Source organism: Notothenia rossii (assembly GCF_949606895.1).
Source record: "Notothenia rossii genome assembly, chromosome: 5".
Classification (NCBI taxonomy): domain Eukaryota; kingdom Metazoa; phylum Chordata; class Actinopteri; order Perciformes; family Nototheniidae; genus Notothenia; species Notothenia rossii.
The window spans coordinates 78,697,036-78,721,278 of NC_136903.1; the positions used below are offsets into that span (position 1 = coordinate 78,697,036).

Here is a 24,243-nt window from a genome sequence, read left to right on the forward strand (position 1 = left end):
AGCAGCAGTGCTGATTATTACTTTGATTCTGTGCAATAACTCCTGTCTGGTTCTTCAAACTGGGGCGTGCCTGAATATCAGCCACCATAATGCACTGACTATGGCTAAGTAACAGATACAACCCCTTTTCAAAAGATTCAAACGTTCCCTTCAAAGGGAACTCCACCAATTCCGCTGTATAATAACTTGTGTTGCATGGAAGCAAGCTTTCCAAAGTCTGAGAAATTCTCCCTGCGAGATAACAGCATAGCCTCTAATCCTCAATTTTTCAAAGGGGTGCGTGCCTTCATAGTGTGATGATGTGAGTTTCATGTTGTGTTTGATTAGTGGATGTGTGACTGAGTGTTGTGATGTTTGGACACCTGTTTGAGTCAGAGAAAACACTGGCTATTTTTGCCAGCATACAAATACCGAGAGACAGAAAAACACACTACATACACACTGCACGTCCAAAAGAACTCCTGACTCCAGTTCTAAATTCTAACCCGTCCGTCCACACTGAAACAATTCTACACATGCATAACCTGTTTGTTGGTCTATTTTCTTCCTTCCGCCCCAAATCATTCTTCCTTTCTTGTTTTCTCTTCTCTCTTTCTATATCTGTCTCATTCTTTCCCACTCTGTTTATCCAACTCATCAATAACCCAGTAGTCCATTATCTGGTCCCTCAGACAGTTCTTGTCCCTTCCTGCAGCTGACCTTAGCCCACAGCCAACACAGTCTAATGTGGGAAGGAAGGTTATACACATTTCTCACAGTTTTAAGCTCTGCAAAGCCTCCTGTCTCTTTGTGACAACATAACAGTCTGGCAGCAGTTAACTTTTTATTTGGTTTAAATGGAGGTTGGAGTTACACATATACCGAAACGAGACGTACTGTAGTGTTATATGTCGATGTGGTGAAGTAATGATGAATACAAAGTTTGCAACCTTATTCAATTAAACCTGGCCAATATTAAGTTAAAATATTGCACACTACTCATTGGATGACAGCGTGCAACACAAAAACCACTCATGAATCCATATGTTTTCTCTGTTTATTTGCCCAATAAAAGGATTCATGAAGTGATCCATTTAAATGTATGTCACAGCAGTTTCAAGCAGCGTCGCTCCAGCAATCAGCTGTTCCCCCGACATACACCGAGGGGGTACTGTCTGCCGTGAAGAATTTTAATAGAAAAAGCAACAACTAAGGAAAGTAAGTGGGGCCAAGCAGAATCTTACCATGCAGTGGAAACACAGCAGAACATTGGAGAACTATGAGGAATACAGTTTATTTACTGTATAACAATATAAGCCTAAAGAGGTGTAATCTGGGTTTAAATGTACTAATGTAGGCCTAACAACAGACACAGAAACAGTTCATACACCTTAATCAACCCACAGTTTAAAAAGAGATATATGGGCCAACTTTAATATCCCCATTGCTATCCCATGGTAACAGTTTTCTCATCTAATAGAGAACAGAATATTTCATGCTATTTGAATGAGGGCCAGCAGAAGTGAGCCTTGCAGGCTTGGTACTCAGCCATCATAGTAACTGTACTGGAGGTGTGTTTTGCTTACAGGTATAGTGTGTGTTCACAGAGATAATGTACCAAACTGCAGAGGAAGGAAGTAGGGCTCCATGCCCCCCCTGCGTTGTTGAGGTGACCTGATCTTATCCTGACACAAACACAGTCCTTCAGTATGGCACAAACAAAACTCTTCCTCACGTCTTGATCCATCCACAAAAAATAATTACTCACTCACACACACACACACTTCCCGTGTTTTTCTTAAATGTCAACATGCTGTGTCTACTTGTCGTCCTGAGTCTGTGTGTTTTTATGTGTGCTAGCTAGCATGCCCATGGTGCGTGTTGCGTGGATGCTTGAGGCAGATTTTTGCTTGATAGGAGAATATTGAAGAGGGTGGGCAAAGTGAGTTTAAAATTACCTCATCTCATTGCTCTGCTGCTGAAGTCCAAATCTTATTCTGCATGTTATGTAAGCAAAAAATACTGGAATTTGGGTTGATGTGGCGGAAAGTGGAGCATGATGTTAGCAGCTGAATGTCACCAAGTAATCCCGGAACACAAATGGGAGAGAGTATGAGACTGAAAGAAAAGGGGGCTGTCCTGTCCATGTTCTTAGTCATTACTGCAACAAACCATTGCTTAGCCCCAACCACCTTTCCTTTACAGGATGTTTTAGGCCAAGTGGAAATGTAAAGACAGGAAGATATAAAGCCCTCGGTTATTGCTTCAACTTATCAGTCAGATTTTTCATTGATTACCTTATTGCTTGTTGCTACATTTTCTGTTGATGTTGATCATGGAATTTTGCAACATTGCTAAAAAGAGAAAAAAACAGAGAAAGAAACACAAGCAGTTGGACAGAACAGGGCCGGATGTAAAGAAGCCAAACTTTTTAATACATTTTCTCAGTCATTTTATATTTAGGTAAACATATTTTTACAAGTTGGAAAACACAAATGACATGATTTATCAGAAAGTTTGGTTTCCCCCTTTCATCCCCCTCAGTTAGCTAACCTTGGGGTTTGTTTAAATCCAGTAAGATGGTGTATCTGCTTCTGCTACCCTTTTTTTGCTATTTTGTTACATTCTCAGATTTTGGAAATTGACGTTATACTCATGACTAACTAATGCATAACCCCTCGTTTTGTTAGATCACTCAAAGATCTTCTGCACCTAACTTTGAGCAGACAGATCCCATAATCATCTAAGAGAGAAAGAGGGAAACTCAAATGACCTCAGAAAGAAGTGAGATGTAAATCCAATTAACAAGATATCTTCCTGCCAGCAGCTGACTGACATCACACCTCTCTGTTTCTTCCTTTTCCTCTCTTCGGCTCCTGCTGCATCCAGACAGCTTTACCTCACTGTCAGTCTCTTTTCCTCTACTCTGAAGTTCACTCATCTATGTTGTCCAGTCTTGATTCAAGCACACGCTCCTGGCAATGGCTTGTGCACAGCTTTCAGGCCCCTGAGCACTAATGGATTATTAGTGTGCAAAGCTAGCTCCCCCACGATGCCCTGCCACACCATGGCTTCTGCGCTACATCTCTTAGAGCATCCATCCTTCGCTCCCTCCATCACTCTGCCAGTACCATCTGGCTCTCAGCACCAGGCACATTTAGCTCAGCCGGGCGCCAATTTGTCCCCCTGGCTACCCGGGAAAGGGAAGGAGAGTGAGGGAAGGAAGAGGCAGAGTAAAAGAGAGAGACACATATAGATTTAGATTTAGCAAAAAGAGGCAGAAGGAGTCAGGAAAAAAAGCAGAATCAAGCATACCTGACTGTCCCTAGCAGCGAGGGACATGCTCTGGTGATGGGGAGTATGAGTGTGTGTGTATGTGTGTGTGTGTGTGTGGTGTGTGTGTGTGTGTGTGTGTGTGTGTGTGTGTGTGTGTGTGTGTGTGTGTGTGTGTGTGTGTGTGTGTGTGTGTGTGTGTGTGTGTGTGTGTGTGTGTGTGCGTGTGCGTGTGCGTGTGCGTGTGCGTGTGCGTGTGCGTGTGCGTGTGTGTGTGTGTGTGTGTGTGTGTGTGTGTGTGTGTGTTCCCTCTCCCTGGTAATAAGAGCAGAGTGATTGGAGTTGCAGGACCACCAGAGGGGATAGCGAGAGTAATGAAGGAGGGGGGTTGGAAAGGACCGAATGAGAGAAAGGAGGAAGAGGAGCAAAAGCAAAGGGATGTGAGAAGAAGTTTTCCAGCCTGCAGTTAAGCCCACAGCAGCCCTGCCATGTCTAACAACTACACTATTGGAACTCTGTCAGTTCACTTTCCGTGCTGCGACTCCCCCAGAATGGAAGATAAGGCATCTGAGGAAATGATTATTGGACTTTGGGTGTAGAGGTGAGGAAGGCCAAATGTGTGTCTTAGTAGGACAGGGTCTCAAAGCTCAAGGTTGAACTTCAAGGGCATACACTCTAATGTGACCATCATATGCATATAAACAGAAGAAAAACCCGGATCCTCAAAAACACTAAATCGCACACAAATTCAAACACACACAAATTCAAACACACACACACACACACACACACACACACACACACACACACACACACACACACACACACACACACACACGCACGCACGCACGCACACACACACACACACACACACACACACACACACACACACACACACACACACACACACACACACACACACACACACACACACACACACACACACACAGAAGCTAAGTCCCCTGCTGGACCCTTAAAGGGATTTAAAAAAAATCTAAATGCTTCATTTGCTCCATGAAATACAGCTTGTCAGTGTCTCACAACATCGCACATACCCCCCGCTGCTGACTGTCAATAACACCTACAAACACACTCTTAAAAGAGAGAGATTTATGAGAGTTGTGTAAATGAATTGCAGTATTTGATAAAAGAACACACTGGTACAATTATGTCAGTACTGTATTTACCTAATGGCTCGAGTGAAGCATATATGTCTCTATGCGCATAGGCATTTTATGTGCATAGAGCACAATTATACTTTTATTTATTTTTGTTTATTTGGTTTAAAGGGTATGGATCATACATTTGTGTGTGACAGTTAACCATTCTAGAATAATGTTGATATTATATAATATGTTATAGAGAGTTTGTGCCATGTTTTACTGTCCCCAGGTGGGATTTAAGTCATAAGGCCCATGTTTCGAGAAGGAGATAGAAAATGACAGATTAGCATCTGAGTCACATCACTCTTAGACACATTTTTTAAATGTTCTGGCATGAATACTGTATGTTATTTTTCTAGTAAAGCTATACGATTTATAACATATTTAAAAAAAGGCATTCAATTATCTAAACGACAACAAAGATCAATTCTAAATAGATTTTCTAATTCAATGAATTACATTATTCCACAAAGTCTTAGTAAAGGTACAGTGAAACAACAGCAACACACTCATCAATGTAAGCACAAGTCTCTCCTCTCTGCTTGGCGCTGGTTTGCAATTCACTGACTCCTGTGGGTGTTGTTTGTGTATTTAGCTGCTAAACGCTATATGTTTACCAGTTATTTGCTAGCTTCGTCTTTTGTTTGGTTATTAAGGAAGTGTACTGAGCTTGTCAGGGTGTTTTACTGAACATACTGTCGGGGTGAGCTGAAACAAAGATCGAAGAGGGGCCTGAGATTTTCAACCTAAAAAGTCAAGTTGTGGTCCGTTAAACTAAAACTAGCTTAAAAATTATTAAATGCTCTGTAGGCTACCTACACAGTCTCATAATAATTATCTCTGTTTAGCTTTCATCTTCATATCTAAACCACCCATTTGGAAGTGAAAACATGAGTCAATAAAACAAAGTGCTATGAACCCTATAGCGAAGCAATAGATTTAGGGCAAAATTCATATTAACTTCTGATTTCACTTTGGTCTATGTGCTGCTGGTTGAACTGGATTGTCATTCCTGTGTTCAAATACAGGTATACAGAAAGGACATTTGCATAAAGTTCTGTGTAATGATAAAAAACGCTGCACAACATTTTAAAAAGGGAACCAGGCTGTAAAACATAGAATATTATCATTGCCACAAACTCAATTAGTTACTCCTGGTAAACAGACGATAGAGCTATTGATTTCTTGCATAAGAAAATGGTCCAAGTGATGAATTGCCCACACAGAGTCAGCACTTAACGGTTTTCTAAGTATCCAACTGTGCTGATAAGACACACACACACACACACACACACACACACACACACACACACACACACACACACACACACACACACACACACACACACACACACACACACACACACACACACACACACACACACACACACAGGACATCAGATTTGGAGGTGTCTCGCAGAGAAAGATGTATGTTGTGAATAAGATGTTAGCCAGCTCAGAGTGCTATCATGGCTAGCCAGACACCAGAATACGTTCTGTTCTGATGATAGGCTTTGATTAATTCATGTTGACATACACCGACTTCCCACTAATGAGTAGAGCCTATCTGAGGCAGTCTAAGTACATACTGGAGAAACTAATAAGTACTTTTTTGGTACATCTACAGAAAGCTCTCAGATCTTCTTGTCTCTGTATTAAATCACGACCCGTTTATAACACTTCTCAGCCGCAGTCTGTTATTCATTTACTCCCAGCTCCATTCACTGATGTGTGGGTTGGTGCAGAGTAGACACTCAAACTTTTTCACAGACACGCTCTATCCCTGTGTCTTTGAGTTCTGGGACGAAGTTGCTCTGCCGCTTCTCTTTATCATCTTTGCATTGATTAGTTTTCCTGTTTACTTGTTTGCCTGCTGAGGACAAGAACCTGTTGTTTTAAATCACTTCAAGACTACCCTCGAGTTGACTCAGTGAAGCCATATTAACATTACCAACACAGCGGTCTGTTCCCTCTCTTCAAAGTCGCGCTCCCCGCCCTTTCTTCCTTTCCTCAGTCTCACTTACTCTCTATCTCTTGCGCTCACTCGCTGTCTGTCTTATCAGTGCTGATGGCTTTAAGCGTGTGTGCTGAGAGGTCTATTAGTTAGCTATCGTTCCGTCAGATAATGCTTCATATCTCCCAGCCAGTTCACTGTACTTGCCGCTTTGCTCTGACTGCATGAGGGGCGATCACAGGCGCCAGGATATGGGACTTTACCACAAACCTTGACATTCTTTAAAACATTTTATATTTATGTTTGAATGGAATAAGTGATTGATTCCAGTCTCTTGTTGTTAGGTTTGATGAAAAAGAGCTGGAGGAGTCTCAAAATGTTGGGCAGGGTGATTAGCATATCAAGTGGAAGTTTATGTGTCTATATGTCCTATAGCAATTGTGTGTGTGCATTGAATCTAAATCAGATAATTGAACTAGCTCCATAGCCTGAGAACATGTTGTCATGTTTACTTGATAATATGTTTATATGTGCATGTATGTGAGTAAACATGTCTCAGTATTGCACTTTCATTGGTTCCAATCAAACATTTTGTGTTGTAAAATCCATATAGTTCATCTAATTACAACGGTAATAGCCTGGACCGCTCCCACATCGTGTAATTGTATGAATAACTGAGCAGCAAACACTCACAGTCATCTGCCTGGCTAGCTCTGTCTGTCGATGATGAAGGTCAGTAAGCATTGTGGTGACCCATTAGAATAATGGGGGCTGTGACGTGGCCTGACCCAGCCCAAGAAGAACATCATTCACACTTAGCTGCTTTCTTTCCCCTCTCTCTCTCTGTTGCCTTATGCCCTGCACCGTTTCTTCTTGCCCTCAATTCCACACCCCAATAGCCCTTTCATTTACTCATGCTAACACTCACCCACTCCTCCAAGTAAGCACTCCAAGTAGACCTAAAATATACAAACACAGGCTCAGGTGTCAGTGACATTATTTTTATCTTAGATGTTTTCGAACTCTTCAAATTTGGTTTAAACCTCAGTCAGCGCACTCATTGTACATACATCGACAGTAGGCCATATAAACAAAGAATATTAGTGCACTGAGAAATGCTCATGACTATTTAATTGGAAGAGGCCGCCGGTATATGCAATCGGAAATGGCCTATATCTGGATAATTGGACACCTGTAGTCAACAGCATTATGTTTGACTTTAGAATGATGGTAGCTCTGTCTATTTGCTATTAATATCTATAACATAGGGTATGCTTATAGCCCTTATTTTTCTTGATGAATTTAATATTGGAGTGTATAGCACAGCTCTTTTGTCTGTTTCTGTAAGACACACAGTGCCAGGAAGCATAGCCATTCCTTACAAGAAGAGAAACGTTTAATTTGCTCACAGAGAAGCTTTACGTTTTGAGTTTATTTATTTTGTTAGTGATGCATAGTGTTCTTCAACTACTAGAACAATTATGTTTGCTCAATAAGCAATGTTGTTGGTTTGGTCTATGAATATTTATTGTATGTTTTTATGCATTTGGCAAGTATAGGTCCTACAAATTCAGATAAAATAATAAGAATGTTTTGTTCATGCTTATATTTCATAATACGGGGTCTGTGTGGGTGATTTTATTTTATTTGGAAACTTGTTATTCATGTTGCCATTAGTAGACTCTGAGCATGTCGAGAAAGGCCTGAGATTTTTAGAAACCTCTCAGATCCTAATGTGGCTCTCAGTTAATGCTTTATTACAGGTGCAAAGGAAAGGGCAAACACTAAAGTATATGCAGAGTATGGGTAAAGTACTCAACCAAAATTCTTCTAGGAAGTCCTGGTGGTCCTCGAATATTTTTATGCACACAGGTCCTTTGACTTTTCAACGTTACAAAAAGGAGTTGTTTTCAACATTGCTGCTAATCCTTTCCAGCTGATAGAGTTTCAACTGCCTAACTCCACTCTGTTAGATTTTATAATCCCACAAACATTTTCCAGTTCTATGATTCCTTTTTTTTTTAGGTTCGACTAATATTTTAGGAAACAGGGAAGATTGTTGTTGTTGTGCACTTAATGTGGGTCTGATGCAATTTACTCAATGTGGTCTTTCGCCAAGTAGATAAATATTAGTCTTACAATGCCAAACAACAATGCATGCATAACCTTGGCAAAAATAATGAAACACTTGCCAATCACTCCTGCTTATATACCAGCACACCAGATATATATTGAAGAAAATGTAAACATTGAATCAAAATGGAATTGGGACTACTGTTTACAATAGTAACCATTACTGGCGCAACTTCCTTTTTGCTCAAGTTTAGTGAGCACTGCTAAAAGCCCCTGCGGTAAGCTGTTTTAATTTAGACACCATTAAGCAAGTGTCCTCTTGCAAATATGAGAGAGGGAATGAGGCAAGACAATGTGAATGAGAGATAGACGGAGACAGAGAGGAAGTGCCTGTAGTTGAGTTACATAAAGGTCATATGAAGCTCCGCAGCTCGCATCAGACAGTGCCATCTCTCCTCCCATCCCCCTTCTTCACTTCCGCCACCATCCTCCCTTACTCCTCTCCATCCTTTGCCTCTCCAGTTTCAGTCACATCCTTTTGTCATTGCAATCTGTTCATTTTTGCCTTCTCCTATCTGATCCTCAGTTTCCTCTCTTCACGTCTTGTTCTCTCAGCTCTGGCATGTCAGCATCGTCTTCTCTTCTTTTCTAATCTCTCCTCTTCTTCCTCTCTTCTTTTGGTTCTTTTTCCCACTCTCTGCCATCTTGCGTGAGTCGAGTAATGGGGGGGGGGGGTATCCTGGAGGGAACACACACATACAGATCTGTGCTTTAATTGGTCCAGATTGGCTGTGGACTTATTGCTAGGGCGGTGGGTTCACTGTGGCATGTGGCACACACACACACACACACACACACACACACACACACACACACACACACACACACACACACACACACACACACACACACACACATACACACACACACACACACACAAACAAACACACACACACACACACACACACACACACACAAACACACACACACACACACACACACACACACACACACACACACACACACACACACACACACACACACACACACACACACACACACACATTCCACTAACTTTCTTTTAAAACATTTCTTTCCTGTTCCCACTCTTTGTAAAAACATATCATCCTCAGTTGGCTTGTTCTGTAACTCTCTACTGTTTCCATGGTTGCTAAATTACAGTAATAGCCCTCCCTGCTCGTAAACAACTCAACATATTGAAGAGCAAGATTAAGTGATAATAAGAGAATGCAGAAAGAAGGATATACATGGACCGTGATGAATTAACAATTAAATGGAGCCCCTGATGATATCTGTATCATCATGTGATCAACTATTTATTTAATGGACGCATTGTATTTTTTTTTATTCATCAGGAGGGTTTAATATTCCTACTGTTTAACAAGCCATCCATCTTTACAGCCAGTTACAGATTACAGTAACAGTTAATGCAGCTCAACTGCACTTGCTCTTGACTGGCAAACCTCCATTAACAGCTGCTTAAATCCTTCCTGTCTGGCTGATTTAGAGCATTTTAACTGACTCACCCTGAGGAATACCTCCGCAGTTCTACAAGAGGAAATTCACTATCTATTTTCATTCTTGAAAATAAGCAATTTATTAGAAAAATTAGCATACTATTTTTGTCCAGATTCTTGAGAATTATAAAAGCTGAAGTCCTTGCTTCCAATGTCAAATAACGGGCATTTGGTATTACTGCAAGATCATCACAATCGGTTGTCACGTTATTTGTATTCCTGTCATTTGTGAAAACCCTTCCCTCCCTGTTATTAATGACATTTCATACCTGCATTGCATCGTCATCACACACGTTCACACTTACACACACAAACATGAAGACTACACACAACACCCCGGTCGGAATACACCACAGTTCCATTGGCGCTTGTTTATTGCTGACCCAACGGAATATATGTCCGTCCCTCCGGTGTTCCCCCTCACCCTGAGGGCACGCTGCCAACAAGTCCCACAATTACCCACATACATCTACACACAAAATATATATATATATATATATATATATATATATATATATATATATATATATATTCATCATTGTCCTGCAGAATTTCTGTCTGTCCTTTAACCTACTTAACATCTCTGCTTGTTGTCTGTCGGACACCATTTACAGTATGCTTTATGTCTGTGTGTGTGTGTGTGTGTGTGTGTGTGTGTGTGTGTGTGTGTGTGTGTGTGTGTGTGTGTGTGTGTGTGTGTGTGTGTGTGTGTGTGTGTTTTTGTCCGTTAGTGTTCACGTGCAGACTCAAGGTTGTCTCTGTCCTCACCTCTTAAAGCCCTGCAAATTTGGTCTCCATGGAAACGGGGAGAGGGAGGGAGGGGATGATGTTGACTTCCTGACACCTTCTGTCCCATGGGACACCAACTGTCAGCAACTCTCCGTATGTGTGTGTGTGGCTGTGCGCAGTGTAAACATATTTTCTAACATGTAATTAACATGATGTATAAACTTGACCTGCCTGCTCTAAAAGGACCTTAAAATCGTAATACCGGATGCTAGTTCCTACATTTGTAAGAGGCAATTTGCCACTTTAAGGCTAAGGCTGTTGCTTTCGATGTGTGTGTCTGTGTGTTTTCATTTGGCTGTGAAGCTCCAACCTTGATAGCTGCTTCTGATCATCTGCCAAAGCTGAACAGCTCAGTGTGTTAGTGGGTCTGGCGGAAGGACTAAGTGGAGGAATCCCCTTTTGACTGGGATAGGATGGTACAAGCAGATGGACCAGTAGAGAACCAATCCCAGCACCAATCGACTTCCTGATGACGATTTAGCCTTTGGGAGCAATGGATTATATAAGACTACTACGCAAAGTAGCCATACTTAAAACTAACACTTCTGATACAAAAATGATTGTCCCGTTGCCTACATTCATATGAAGATATCTGTTTATAGGGATTAGTAGGGAACAAACAGGAAGTAGCAGGTAGACCTTGTAATGGATGTAATGCATGTCTCATCCTCTGCTCACTTTGTCCCATCACCTTGGGCTGGGCAGTTATAATTAAATATGTATAGCAGTCCTGCAAAGCAAGGCACAACACGAATCACAACTAACCATAAGTATAAACACCAGTCAGTGTCAGGCAGCTGCACTTTGTTGTAAATTCACTATAATGTATTGTATAATTTGATGCCAAAAATGTCACAGAGAGATGGTTAAATAAGGGATATTTCAGATAGGGAAGAAATATGATGTAAAGAAGGTATGACAGGAAGAATGGGAAGAGGAAACAATGGGAAATAAATGTTGAGGGAAACGAGGAAATATAGAAGTTTGAAGATGTTGGTTTTTGAGCTGCTGCATTCATTAAACAGCCGTGGGCTCTGCATCCCTACCTACCACACCCCAGCGTTGCCATGGATATAAGGCTTTGGCAGCACAGCTGTGTGTGTGTGTGTGTGTGTGTGTGCTTGTGTGTGTGCTTTTGTGTGTGTGTGTGTGTGTGTGTGTGTGTGTGTGTGTGTGTGTGTGTGTGTGTGTGTGTGTGTGTGTGTGTGTGTGTGTGTGTGTGTGTGTGTGTGTGTGTGTGTGTGTGTGTGTAGGTGTGCCAGGATGACATCATACAGTAGGTTGCTGAGAAGGTCCACTGCAGGCACATGGCATCTACAATATTTATAGACCCCAAGAACAGATGAGCTCACTCAGTCACTCAGTGTGACTTGCTCCACTTCTCTCACACACACACACACACACACACACACAAACACACACACACACACACACACACACACACACACACACACACACACACACACACACACACACACACACACACAGAAGCAAAGAAGTGGCAGAGAAGTTACTCACGCAATCCGTGCCACACCCACTCACATAAATATTTCCCCCTCTTTCCATGTTTCCCCACTGGCCTTGAGGAGTGCACTGCATACCAGTTGACCATACAGATATTAAAAACCATGCAGCTATTATTGAACTACATTCAGAACGTCCCTGACACAGTTCAGGATTATTGTTATTATTAAAATGTGATAAATCACACACGCACACTGTGACATAAAAAGCCTCCATATACTCAGTGAAAATGAGATGCCACTGTATGAGTCATGAGGAGGGGGAATGGTACTTTGTGAGGGATTATACTGGTGGAAAAAATAAGGGGACTGGATGTATACACACACAGTCACACAAACACAATATACTGTAGGCACAAACACACACACTAAATGACCCGAGCCCCGGAACATGTACATACACACACAGGATTAAAATCCTCATATCCCAAAATAAACAAAATCATTTCTTGGTAGAGCAAATACTGTACATCAGGCTAACAGCAAAGTATGATTGAGAGTGACCGCTGTGTGTGTGTGTGTGTGTGTGTGTGTGTGTGTGTGTGTGTGTGTGTGTGTGTGTGTGTGTGTTTGTGTGTGTGTGTGTGTGTGTGTGTGTGTGTGTGTGTGTGTGTGTGTGTGTGTGTGTGTGTGTGTGTGTGTGTGTGTGTGTGTGTGTGTGTGTGTGTGTGTGTGTGTGTGTGTGTGTGTGTTTGAGTGACTGAGCAAGGAGCGTGTGAGCTTGAGTTACAAGGCAGGAGAGCTCCAGAAAGAAAAATCACATTTCATAAATAAATCATCCAGGGCCTTGCGACAGATGAACACACACACACACACACACACACACACACACACACACACACACACACACACACACACACAAACACACACACACACACACACACACACACACACACACACACTGCAATACTTCATACCATGGCCATCATAGTATGGGCCAGATTAGAGTCAAATCACTTTGTGTGTGTGTGTGCGCGTGTGTGTGTTCATGCTCCTACGCCTACCCCTGCGGCAGAGCCTTAATATATCCTGTTGTACAGTGCTCTATAGAACCCCCCATCCTAAAACACATAATGGAGTTATAGCAGAACATCCACACTATTATATTCCATGTCAAACAATATTGCAATTGCCTCTACAATGTGTGTGTCACTTTTCATCAGCTCATAGCTTGGATCTCATTTTAAGCTATATTGGTTTATATGTTTTGCCATATGAATAAACATCAGGCAGGGTGTGTGTGTGTGTGTGTGTGTGTGTGTGTGTGTGTGTGTGTGTGTGTGTGTGTGTGTGTGTGTGTGTGTGTGTGTGTGTGTGTGTGTGTGTGTGTGTGTGTGTGTGTGTGTGTGTGTGTGTGTGTGTGTGTGTGTGTGTGTGTGTGTGTGTGTGTGTGTGTGTGTGTGTGTGTGTGTGTGTGTTTGTGTATGTGTGTCCGTGCCCTTGTGTGTTTTGAGCTAGGAAAAGAGGAGTATTTTAGGAACCTGCGTAAGAGTAAGTACTTCATGCTACATTCTCCGTGCTCCTCTCTCTGGGTCCTCGTCCATCTCTACTCATGCAACCATCACAAATACTGTGTAGACACCCCTGAAGGCTGGTGTTCAAATGAATGGATTTGTCTTTGTTCTGACCATTTTGTCGAGTAGATTCATCTTAATTTTGTTACGAGAACTCATAAAGTCTACTAGAAGAAGCTGAGAAATACATGGGCACAGTCATTTAAAGTGGACATATCATGCTATATTTGAAACATACATTGTAGGGCCATACCTATATAAAACATGTCTGTGAAGTTCATGCATTTTAGCCATGCCTCATTTTCGCTCTATTTGCTCTTTTCCAGCCCTGTTTTCGCAGGGGCTGATTCTGCTTTTGTGGCAGACTACAGCGCCACTTACAGGCCTGGCATATGTACTACAGCGTCTCCAGCGGTTTTGAGCGGTCTCTCATTCCCCTGATAGGTGGAGAGTTGCCCATATAGGCGGAGCACCCCTTTTCTGACGTCAGAACATTTCAAATGATAATCAGATCCGTTGCAGCCCCGTTTTTAGAGATTTGGGTATTGAGGAAAAGAGAGAGGGTTGTGTTTTCTGACACTTGGTGAGTTCCCTGACACACCGGGGACACATATTCATGTATACAAGACGTACAAAAGTGCATTTTGCATGATAGGTCCCTTTTAATTTGAGATTGAACCTTGTGTAATCCATACTTTAGCTATATATACACCGCTGTGTTTTGGTTTTTATTTTTCATCTGCTCTACTTATTATATGTGTTATCAGAATCAGAATCAGAATACCTTTATTAGTCCCACAGAGGGGAAATTTGCATCGTTACAGCAGGAAAGAGCCACAGACAGCTTAGTGTTTAAAAAAAAATACTAAGTTATGATATAATAAAAAATATAATAAAAAAATAAAAGTAAAACATTTTTTTTTATTGTCCTATCCCAGTCAGTGTGGGTTTAATAATATGTGTAATTATTCCATCAAATGATTATGCAGATTTGACTGCATGCTAGGTATCAATGGCCCTAAAATGTCTGTAATGACAATAAGTAGTACTAAACTAAAGGTATATTCTTGGCACTGTTGTCTTTCTTGACAGTCATTTAAAGACAACAGGTATCTCTCAAACCTCAATATTTAACTAGAGTGCTGATGTCACTGTAAAGCCACAATACCACACCACAGATCCCCTGCTCCTCGTTGTATTAATAGTACAGGTAGATGTGGCTGTGAGCAACATAATTGGATTGTTGTCTGGTTCAAAACTAAACAGAATCATTTTCAGAAAACAAAACTCAGATGAACTCTTAGGATTCCCACATGTTCAATGCCTCATGATGGGGAAAGTACTGTGAATAAAAGGAGTGAATATGATTGGCCATCGTTGTCACAGCCTGTTATTAACCCATATGTGTAGCTACTGATAACAAATTTCACAAAGAAGGAATCGTACCATGTATGTGCTCGCCTCGCCTAAGTCCAACTACATTACATTTCATGTTACTTGTTAGACGCTTTTATCCAAAGCGACTTACATACTGAATACTGTGGAAAATACCCCCACAGGAGCAATTTGGGGTTAAGTGTCTTGTCCAGGGACACAACGACATGCTGACTGCAGTGGAGTTTGAACCTGTGACCATCTGATCCCCATACCAAGGCTCTATCCACTGCGCCACACACCTCCTACAATCATACAACAATACAACAATCATACAACTACAATCATTCTGTGAAACACCTTCTTTTGTACCACCTTGCCATTGTCTAAACAGTAACAGTAAACACTGTCTAAACAGTAAACACTGTATTCTTACAATTACACGTTTACTATTGTGATTATATAATTATGGACATAGTTGCTTTGTGTTCAGTCCCACGGATCCTCAATGTTTCCATCCATGTGTTTCTCAGTCTAAAAAGGACAGAGGCTGGTGTAGAGTTACATCCTGCCGCTGCAGTTTGCACTCTGTGAAGGGCAAGAGCAGCGTTCCTGACCTCCACACACAAATAACACCTAGGCTACTCATTACTCACAGCCATTTTTAGCTACATGAAGGATTGGCAAGAGATTATTTAAAATTATGCAGGAGGTACCCTTGGAGCAGTTTATTTACTCTGAAAATGAAGATTAATATTAATAGAGCTGTGTTTAGTGCATCTCCTGCTTTCCTCTAGACACTTTCATCTGCAAAACAGAGCAGCTAGCTGGGATGGACTGAGTGTGTGTGTGTGTGTGTGTGTGTGTGTGTGTGTGTGTGTGTGTGTGTGTGTGTGTGTGTGTGTGTGTGTGTGTGTGTGTGTGTGTGTGTGTGTGTGTGTGTGTGTGTGTGTGTGTGTGTGTGTGTGTGTGTGTGTGTGTGTGTGTGTGTGTGTGTGTGTGTGTGTGTGTGTGTTTGTGTGTGCGTGTGTGTGTGTGTGGTCTCTGGGGTATATGTGTATTACCTTGTGTATTTTTAAATGAATGGATGTGTGTGTTTGTTATCAGCCAGAACATACATTGTTTTTTCTTTGTTTTTATGTAGCCCTGATATTTTTATTTTAAATAGGTACAATATGACATGTTTTGCTATGAATATGTGAAAATAAAATATCCTCACATGGATGGAAAATGAACAGTAGGTGCTGCATGTAGAGTTGAGATGTCAATTGGGATACAAACAGTGCCTGTTATTTGCAATGATTGTGTGCACTGTGGTAGTAATAGGCTTCCCTCTGGGCTGACTGGGAACTTGAGGAGGACACAGTGAAGGAGACAGGGAGAGAGGTAAGCCGTGCTCTCCGACTGAGTGATGAGGACAGCAGGGGAGAGAGGCAGAGCTGACACAGGTGCTTTACACAGGGCTAGAAGAGGGGAGGTGACACAAGAGACTGGGAGAGGAGGAGGAGGAGGAGGAGGAGGAGGAGGAGGAGGAGGAGGAGGAGCAAGAGAATTAGGTGATGAGGAAGGTGGGAAGGACAGATACATTTTCCCAGAGTGATGACTGAGTCTGATATCTGGGAAACAGCAATATGATTGTATACAAAGGTGTAACTTCAGTCAGCTTTACAGTTGCAATTTGAGTTGAAATGTGTTCTGTTCACCCCTTATAATGAAGAGGATAGAAATGCAGATATGGTCATCTAAGTTGCTCAATTTTAGCAGTGCTTTAACAAGCAAGAAGTTTGGACTTTTTGCCCTGGGGTTTGACTCTCAGCCCCCCCATCTTTATGGTGGAGCTGCTGCCTGAGAGGAGGCTCTAGACATTATTAAGGGCTTACACAAAAAAAACATCCTCCTCTTCACGTTCTGACATGTTTAGCCACTTTTCTTTTATTTAGGCTTCCTGCAAAACAAATGTCATTGCCATCTGTCTCAGTTTTACGCTAACATTGTTTTAATGCTATTTAGCAAACGCAAGTATGCTGAACCAAGGCAACAATGAACTTGTTATAATTGCAAAAAATCAGCATATGAGAATTGTTGTTTGAGCATGTTAGCATTTTGATGGTAACATTTAGCTTAAAGTTCTGCTGGGCATTGTATAGCCTCAAAGACCTGCTGGCCTATACTATTTGCCTTATCAGGTAAACACGCCACACTTTTGCTGGTTCCATCTCCTAACCTAAATGTTGAATATTTGGATTATTATTATTATTATTTGGATATTATGATTATTAACTATACCTTTAGATGTTGTATTGTAACACGTACTTTCAAACAAACCAAGCAAATTGAAGGAGTCACTGAAGGTTTTTTAGGGACACTGATGGACATTTTACTGAGAGACAAGAATTACATTTTTCAGTTACATATTTGCATGAGGCATTTCATTTATTTGTTGTGGTTAAAGATACAGCCTTATCTTTGTCGTAGTTTGACATGAATCATGAAACACAGTTTGCAGTTAGGTAAGTAGTAGACCAGAACTATGTTGTTGTTTGTTTGTGGTTCAAACTTAGTGAGAAAGCGTCCCTGTCCCCCCACTCCTAAAACCAAACCTAAGCCTTTTTGTATTTATGTGTTTGCATTCGTGGATGTGTATTGGTTGTGATAGTTGGAGCTGGTGGGATGGGGGGGGGGGGGGGGATGGGGGGGGGGGGGGGGGTTGCCCTTGCCCTCTGCTCCATGTTATGTTATGATGTAAAATGGCTGCTCTCCATTGAGGGAAGGTTCAGCTGAGATTAGCAACGCTTGACAAAAATAGGGAAGAGAGAGGAAGAGAGAGGAAGGGCAAAGGAAGGGGGGAAAGAGGATGAGAGAGAAAGCATGGCGGTGCTCGAGTGGATAGAATGTTAAAGAAGTAATCAAGTAGTTAGGCAGCAAGAGAAGAGAGAATGAGGTCCTAGAAAGAGAGAATGAAACTGTGAGAGGCTGTCAGATAAAACAAATTGTCACAGGTCTCCCAGACTTCTGTGAATCCTGTTATGGAAAAGGCTGCTTCAATTGTGTCCAGCTTTTGGGACTTTTTCTCAGTAGTGCTGATGAGCATGTGTGTTTTAAGGTCTGTTTCTGCATCTGTGTCTTCCGTTCGTGTTTGAATGTGTTATTTGTTTGAACTCTGACAATCAGGATCTGCCAAGTTTGGCTCCCACTGATGTCAGGGATGAGGCGTTATCTCCATACATGAATACAAAAGTCCTACTGGCTCCTCTTGTTTCCCTGCTGTTCCTTCTACTTAATCCTGGAACATGTACAATCTGTCAAACTTATTTCAAAGCTTCCCCTCTCTTTGGAAACCACTAGATACCTCCTCACTGGCATATTGCTGCCTGTTTCTGTATGGAGAAAATGTAGATATGACAAGTTGGTTTGTTACTTCTTTGTGTGAGCACCATGAGCTGCCAGAAGGGGTCTCTGTCCTACCACTTAATCAGCTGGTGTAGTGACCGCTGTGTTCGGCTACTCAGTTGAAGTATCGCTCAGATTAATGCTGGAAGTCACCACACACTCACTGAAAGATGTTTTGATGTGTAGGGACTTGTCTGTCTCACTGTATATCTTCTGCTCTCTCCCTCTCCAGTGAACCCAGTTTCCTTGACAACCAGGTGCATGAAAGTAGACCTGTAGGCAGGAATCATTTTCACTCTCTTTTTCTACATTGATGCACTGCCACTCCCAATAGTTGTGATGTTGAAGAAGCATTCTAATATTTTTTTTACCGACTGCAGAGCACAGAGTTGGTGTGTGGGTGAGCGCTGCGAGTGATGAAGCACAGGAGAATAGAGGGATGAGAATTAATGAATGAATAAAGAGGGGAAATTAATGAACAGTTAAATCAGCTGTAACTAATTAGACACAGGCTCATATCTTAATCATAGAGATGCACTATTGCACCCCATGCTAAACCACTTTAGCTGAGTCGTATTTTGAGTCAACTTTATCCGTGGGCCAATACAGGGTCAGGTCCTGTATCAATAATAAGTTAAAGTGGGCAAATGTGCATATTTTCATAGTGTATGCTGTCTGTTAAGTATGCCTAAAAAGAGTCAAAGATTTACCAAAGATAAAGCTTGCAAGTTTCCCTTATTTGTTTTATATGTTTTTGTTTCTTACCGAATAAAAATATGTCATCAATCAAACTATTTATATAGTACAACTTATACATAATTCCTGGTGTATTATAGCTTCATAATAATGTTTACTGTAAGTAGCACATCAGAACCAGAAACAGTGCATGGTGCCATTGTGAGAAGCACTGTCAGAGAACAAAATAAAATGCGTTGATAATACTCAAATCAGAATTAAAGGGAAACGCAGTCATTAGGTCTTTTGTTTTGAGGTTCAGGGACCCCCAAGAGACACATTTAAAAAGAATGGTCAAAACCAAACTAACAGTGGTTGACAATAAGTGGCTCATATTGGGTCAAGCTTAAAAACTATTCCCATGATGCAATTCGAAAAACCTCTTTGGTAGGACCGTCCCTTTGAGTTAAATGCCCATATCTTTGAAAAGCAAAACAATAAATGTAATGCAGGTTTTCTGTTGCAAAGCATTGGTTTTAAACCTTCAATCCTAGATCACTGAAGTGACATCATTAGAATGTATTTCATTACAACCAATCATCTTTAGTAGAGTCCCCTTGTTGAGTTAGAGTGAACTATATGTGTGTCTTGAAACTAAAAAAAGGAGAGGTTAAGAATGAGGAGTTAAATGAAATCCATTGCAGTGCTCTGGTCAAGTACATGCCCTGTGAAATCCTACTGAGAGAGGAGGGACGAAACAGACTGCCATTTATAAATAGAAAGAATCAGCGCGCACAATGTCATGATCGAGGAAAAATGGGTCTCTTGAATTTGTGTTGAGTAAGCAGTGACTGGTTTTTTTTTATTAGGAGGAAATAGAGCGTTTAATTTCATGCTAATTCTTGGCATTAGTTCCAAATGGTACTTTAAAACTCCCTCTGAGTGCCTGAACGTTCATGTGCCGTTGCCGTTGTGTGTGTGTGTGTGTGGTGTGTGTGGTGTGTGTGTGTGTGTGTGTGTGTGTGTGTGTGTGTGTGTGTGTGTGTGTGTGTGTGTGTGTGTGGCTTTAGCCCCCAGCAGCTCCTCATCTAAACCCAGCCTCTTCCTTCCTCCATCAGCTGATCACTACGAGCCGCTCCTCCTCCTCCTCCTTCATCATTTCTGTCTCATCCTGTCCTCCTCTCTGATCCAAATCATCCTTTTACCTCAACCCCCGCTGTCTCCCTTTTATTCTGACTGTCCCTGTTTATCCACCTCCCTACCCTCTCTTTACTCTCTCTCTCTCCTTACCCTTGTCCCTGCTGTCTCTCGTCCCGGCTGCAGACTGCGTAGGCAGCAGCAGAGGATTCATCCAGCCCTGCTACACTCTCAGTGAGGACCAGGACTAGCCCTCCTTTTCTATCGTCATCACCCTCTCTTCCTCGTCCTTTCTACCTGTTTCTGTCTCTCTTTGTATGGGGGGTCTGTTTGAGGGATCTGGTATGTTTAACCTTCAACATGAACCCAACAGTGAAGATCCACCTTCAGAATGGGACCCACTTTAACACCTACATGTACCAGGTAGGGACTCAGCAGCAGCAGCAGCCGTTTGAAGATGTTACCGGTGAAGGATTGTCTCAGCTCTGACAGTCTCTCTGTGGTCTCCACGTGTCCTTGCCTGAGTATTGATTTTAGTGCTGATGACTCTTTTCTAGGACTGAGATATGGCCTTCTCTCCACCTCTTCCTCCTCCTGTCTCCTTTTCACCAATATGCCTCATTCAACTTGTGAGTGATTGATGCTTTGTAGTGATGCAAATTGCATATCGGTTTAGAATACGGTCCAAGAGAACACAAGATATGCACGTTGTTTATGCACTGATGGGAATGTTCTGTATTTCTGTATCTGGTGTGCGTGCTTGGTTAACTGTGTGTTTATTGTAGAATGCTTGCAGACATACTCTGCTGATGCACAACAAAAACTCTTTATGCATCTCCTTTGATCCGAGCAGAGGATGTGTCCCCCTATCTTCTTTCCTCTCTTTCTTAGTCTCTCTTCCTGGTGCTGGTTTTGTTTTTCTTTAATGGAGAATACAGCGATGCATGAATGAATGGATACTATGCTGGGCCTTCAATGGGCAGAGGAGGCGAGAAAGTTGAAAGACTTGCAAGGAGGATTTGACAATTATTTTTGCTGAACCATAAGAAAATGATATTTGAAAACCAGAAAGAGAGAGAGTGAGACAGTTGACGTGTCAGCTGTGCAGCATAAATCTTTTTGCTGCGTCAATCAACTTTATGGCCAAAAGACAGGGTATTAAATAACTTTTGATATGCATGTTTTTACATTGTTATTGGGTTTTTGCCCAGGTTTCATTTGAATTCCTTCCAAAGTGATAAGAACTCTTTGACTCTCACTTATGAAGAAGTTTTCACGTAGAAATCCTCTCTTTTCCAGGTGTTCAGAGTGGGATTTACCAAATTGTATTCACGCCAATCGCATTCGCTGTTGTTTTATCATCGCTTCATTAGTGAGTCCAGAGCTGGTGCGGTTTCAGTCAGTTATGCATGATCACTAATGTGCTTCACTTAGGCTGATTTGACTCACAATGAATCACTGGTGTAAACTAAGTACATTTACTCAAGTACAATACTTCAGTACAATTTTGAGGTACTTAAACTTTACTTGAGTATTTCCATTTTATGTTACTTTTTGTACTTCACCCCTTGTATGTAGTACCTTTAGTTTCTTTACAGATATGGATTAATGATAAACAATATGATCAACAGGGAGGCGTGTGGCGCAGTGGATAGAGCCTTGGTGTTGTGATCAAGGGAGCACAGGTTCGATACCCCACTGCAGTCAGCATGTCATTGTGTCCCTGGACAAGACACTTCACCCCTTTGCTCCTGCGGGGATTGCCCACAGTATTGAGTATGTAAGTCGCTTTGGATAAAAGCGTAGTAACATGTAATGTAATAATGTTTCAACACTTAAATAGGAGTTTAGTTACACCTAGATTAAATTCCCAAGCTACCCTCCAGTAAAGTAAGTAATACAAATTAGTTCCACCTTTACCAGCGTTGACAAACACATCAATCATTATAATCAAAATATATATGATTGTGAAATGGGCAAATCTGCATAATGAGGACTTTCACTTCTTTGAATATATTTTGATGCAAATACTTTAATACTTTTACTTGAGTGCCATTTTGAATACAGGATATACCTGTAACAGAGTATTCCTACACTTTGATATTCCTACTTTTACTTAAGTACAACATCTGAGTACTTCTTCCACCTTTACAATGATTATGCCGATGTATTGATACTTTTACAACACATATCCCAACCATGAAGATGTTTTTTTCTTAATTACTTTCTATGTTTTGCATTCTAAAAGGAGATGCTCTAAGAAAAGTTTGCATGGAGAGTAGTTCCTGCAGTCAGGGCGGAGATCTGTCGAGCGATGCAGTCAGCGCCCCCCCCCCCGTCGGCCTCGAGAGCTGTCACACGCTCACACAGACGGAACATCCCTCAGCAGCTTTGTGCATGTGTGTGTTTCAGCATGTGGATGTGCATCTGTGTTCACCTGATGAGAAGTTTGCATGCTGCTCAAACACTTCACTTCCCTAATGAGCAGTTGCCATGGCTACAACCGCAGTGTGCGGGGTGGTGTCATGGCAACAGATTACTCACTGCCTACTTGGGGCCAACACCCAGGCAAGGTGTTGTGGTTATGTGTGTGTGTGTGTGTGTGTGTGTGTGTGTGTGTGTGTGTGTGTGTGTGTAAGATTTGTCAGAGGAAGGTCGAGTCCACCTCTCTGCTGTTCTCCGCCTTCGCTCTCTCTGCAGTGGTGAAGAGTTACAGAGCTGTGATATCTGACTCTCCCCGGGGACCCACTCATTCTCCGCTCCCCGGCCCTGCATTCATCTTCACTTTGGCACTCCTTAGTGAATTACAGAGATTTGCATCAGAGTTAATTTACTGTCTTTTGGTGGGCGCAAGTGAAAAGAAGTTCAGTCATTGTATGAGATCTCTCCACAGTAACGGATCATTTCTGTGGGTTCATTGGTGAAGTCTTTTTTATTTTTTAAAGAATTCCCTGTTTGAATCTGCATTGTCGAAACTGCACCACACTCCTGCACTTGTTTTTTGGGTCACAATACAATATGGAGTTAAATCTGTCAAACACTGCTGAGATACCCGAGTGAAAGTCTCAACTTAGTACTTCCTATAACTGACTTGTTTTTGGTATTATTTCTGGATGACAGAAGGAAAGACAGGAAGCAGTACTTCTAGTAAGCCAGTACTGCTAATTAACGCCTACTTCTGTGCTCAAGGAACATGCTGAATTCACTTTAGCAGAGAGACTGCTGGCCTTTCCAAAATGCTAAATACTGTCTCACTGCTGGTGCATTTGGGCCGTAAGCATACTCAGATTACCATAAATGATATCACGTACCACAACCATGTCCTGTGAATCATACAATGTGTGAATTAATTAAAAGCCATGTTTACAGTTTCCTTTTCTTTGCTCTCTTGCTTAGTCACATATTTTCCTCTCCTCCCACCAACTGATGCTTGCAGAAACGCTGTCACTGTCACTTTTCCCGGGCTTTAGCAGACATCGATTGATATTTGTTTTGGCTTTAGTATCCTGTCTTGTTGATCTACCCAGACATTGAAGAAGTTGCCATGAAGTTATAGGGCTGTTTGTTGCTCAGTGGGTTCTTTTAAATGTAGCATCTGTTATCTTCAATGCATCCGTTTGGTTGTTGGTGAGTAAGGGTAGTAAATCTGTAGCCGCTTTTTCATCACCCTGCATTGTGTGGATCTACTTTTGTGAGTGCGTTCCTGTTTTTTCCCCAAATGTAGTGTAGAGAACAAAATGGAAGCTCCTGCTAAGAGTTATACGGCGTGTGAAAGCAAACAGAAAGTTTATGAAAAAAGTGTTTATAACACAACAGATTGTGTGGTAACATGTACAGTACACCTAATGGTTCTCTTTGGAG

General features: G+C 41.7%; 1 protein-coding gene across 7 annotated transcripts in view; it reads left to right on the forward strand.

Annotated features, from left to right (window-relative positions):
- ppfia4 (PTPRF interacting protein alpha 4) overlaps positions 1-24,243 on the forward strand; it is a 54,382-nt gene that overhangs the window by 4,869 nt on the left and 25,270 nt on the right. The window contains exon 1 of one of the 7 annotated variants that reach the window (XM_079683176.1): positions 20,425-20,805. The exons of the other annotated variants lie outside the window; for them this stretch is intronic. Within the exon in view, the coding sequence (XP_079539302.1) occupies positions 20,743-20,805 (63 nt within the window). The 5' untranslated portion in view covers positions 20,425-20,742. Of the gene's footprint in view, positions 1-20,424; positions 20,806-24,243 lie in introns of those variants that run through there. 7 annotated transcript variants of the gene reach the window in all.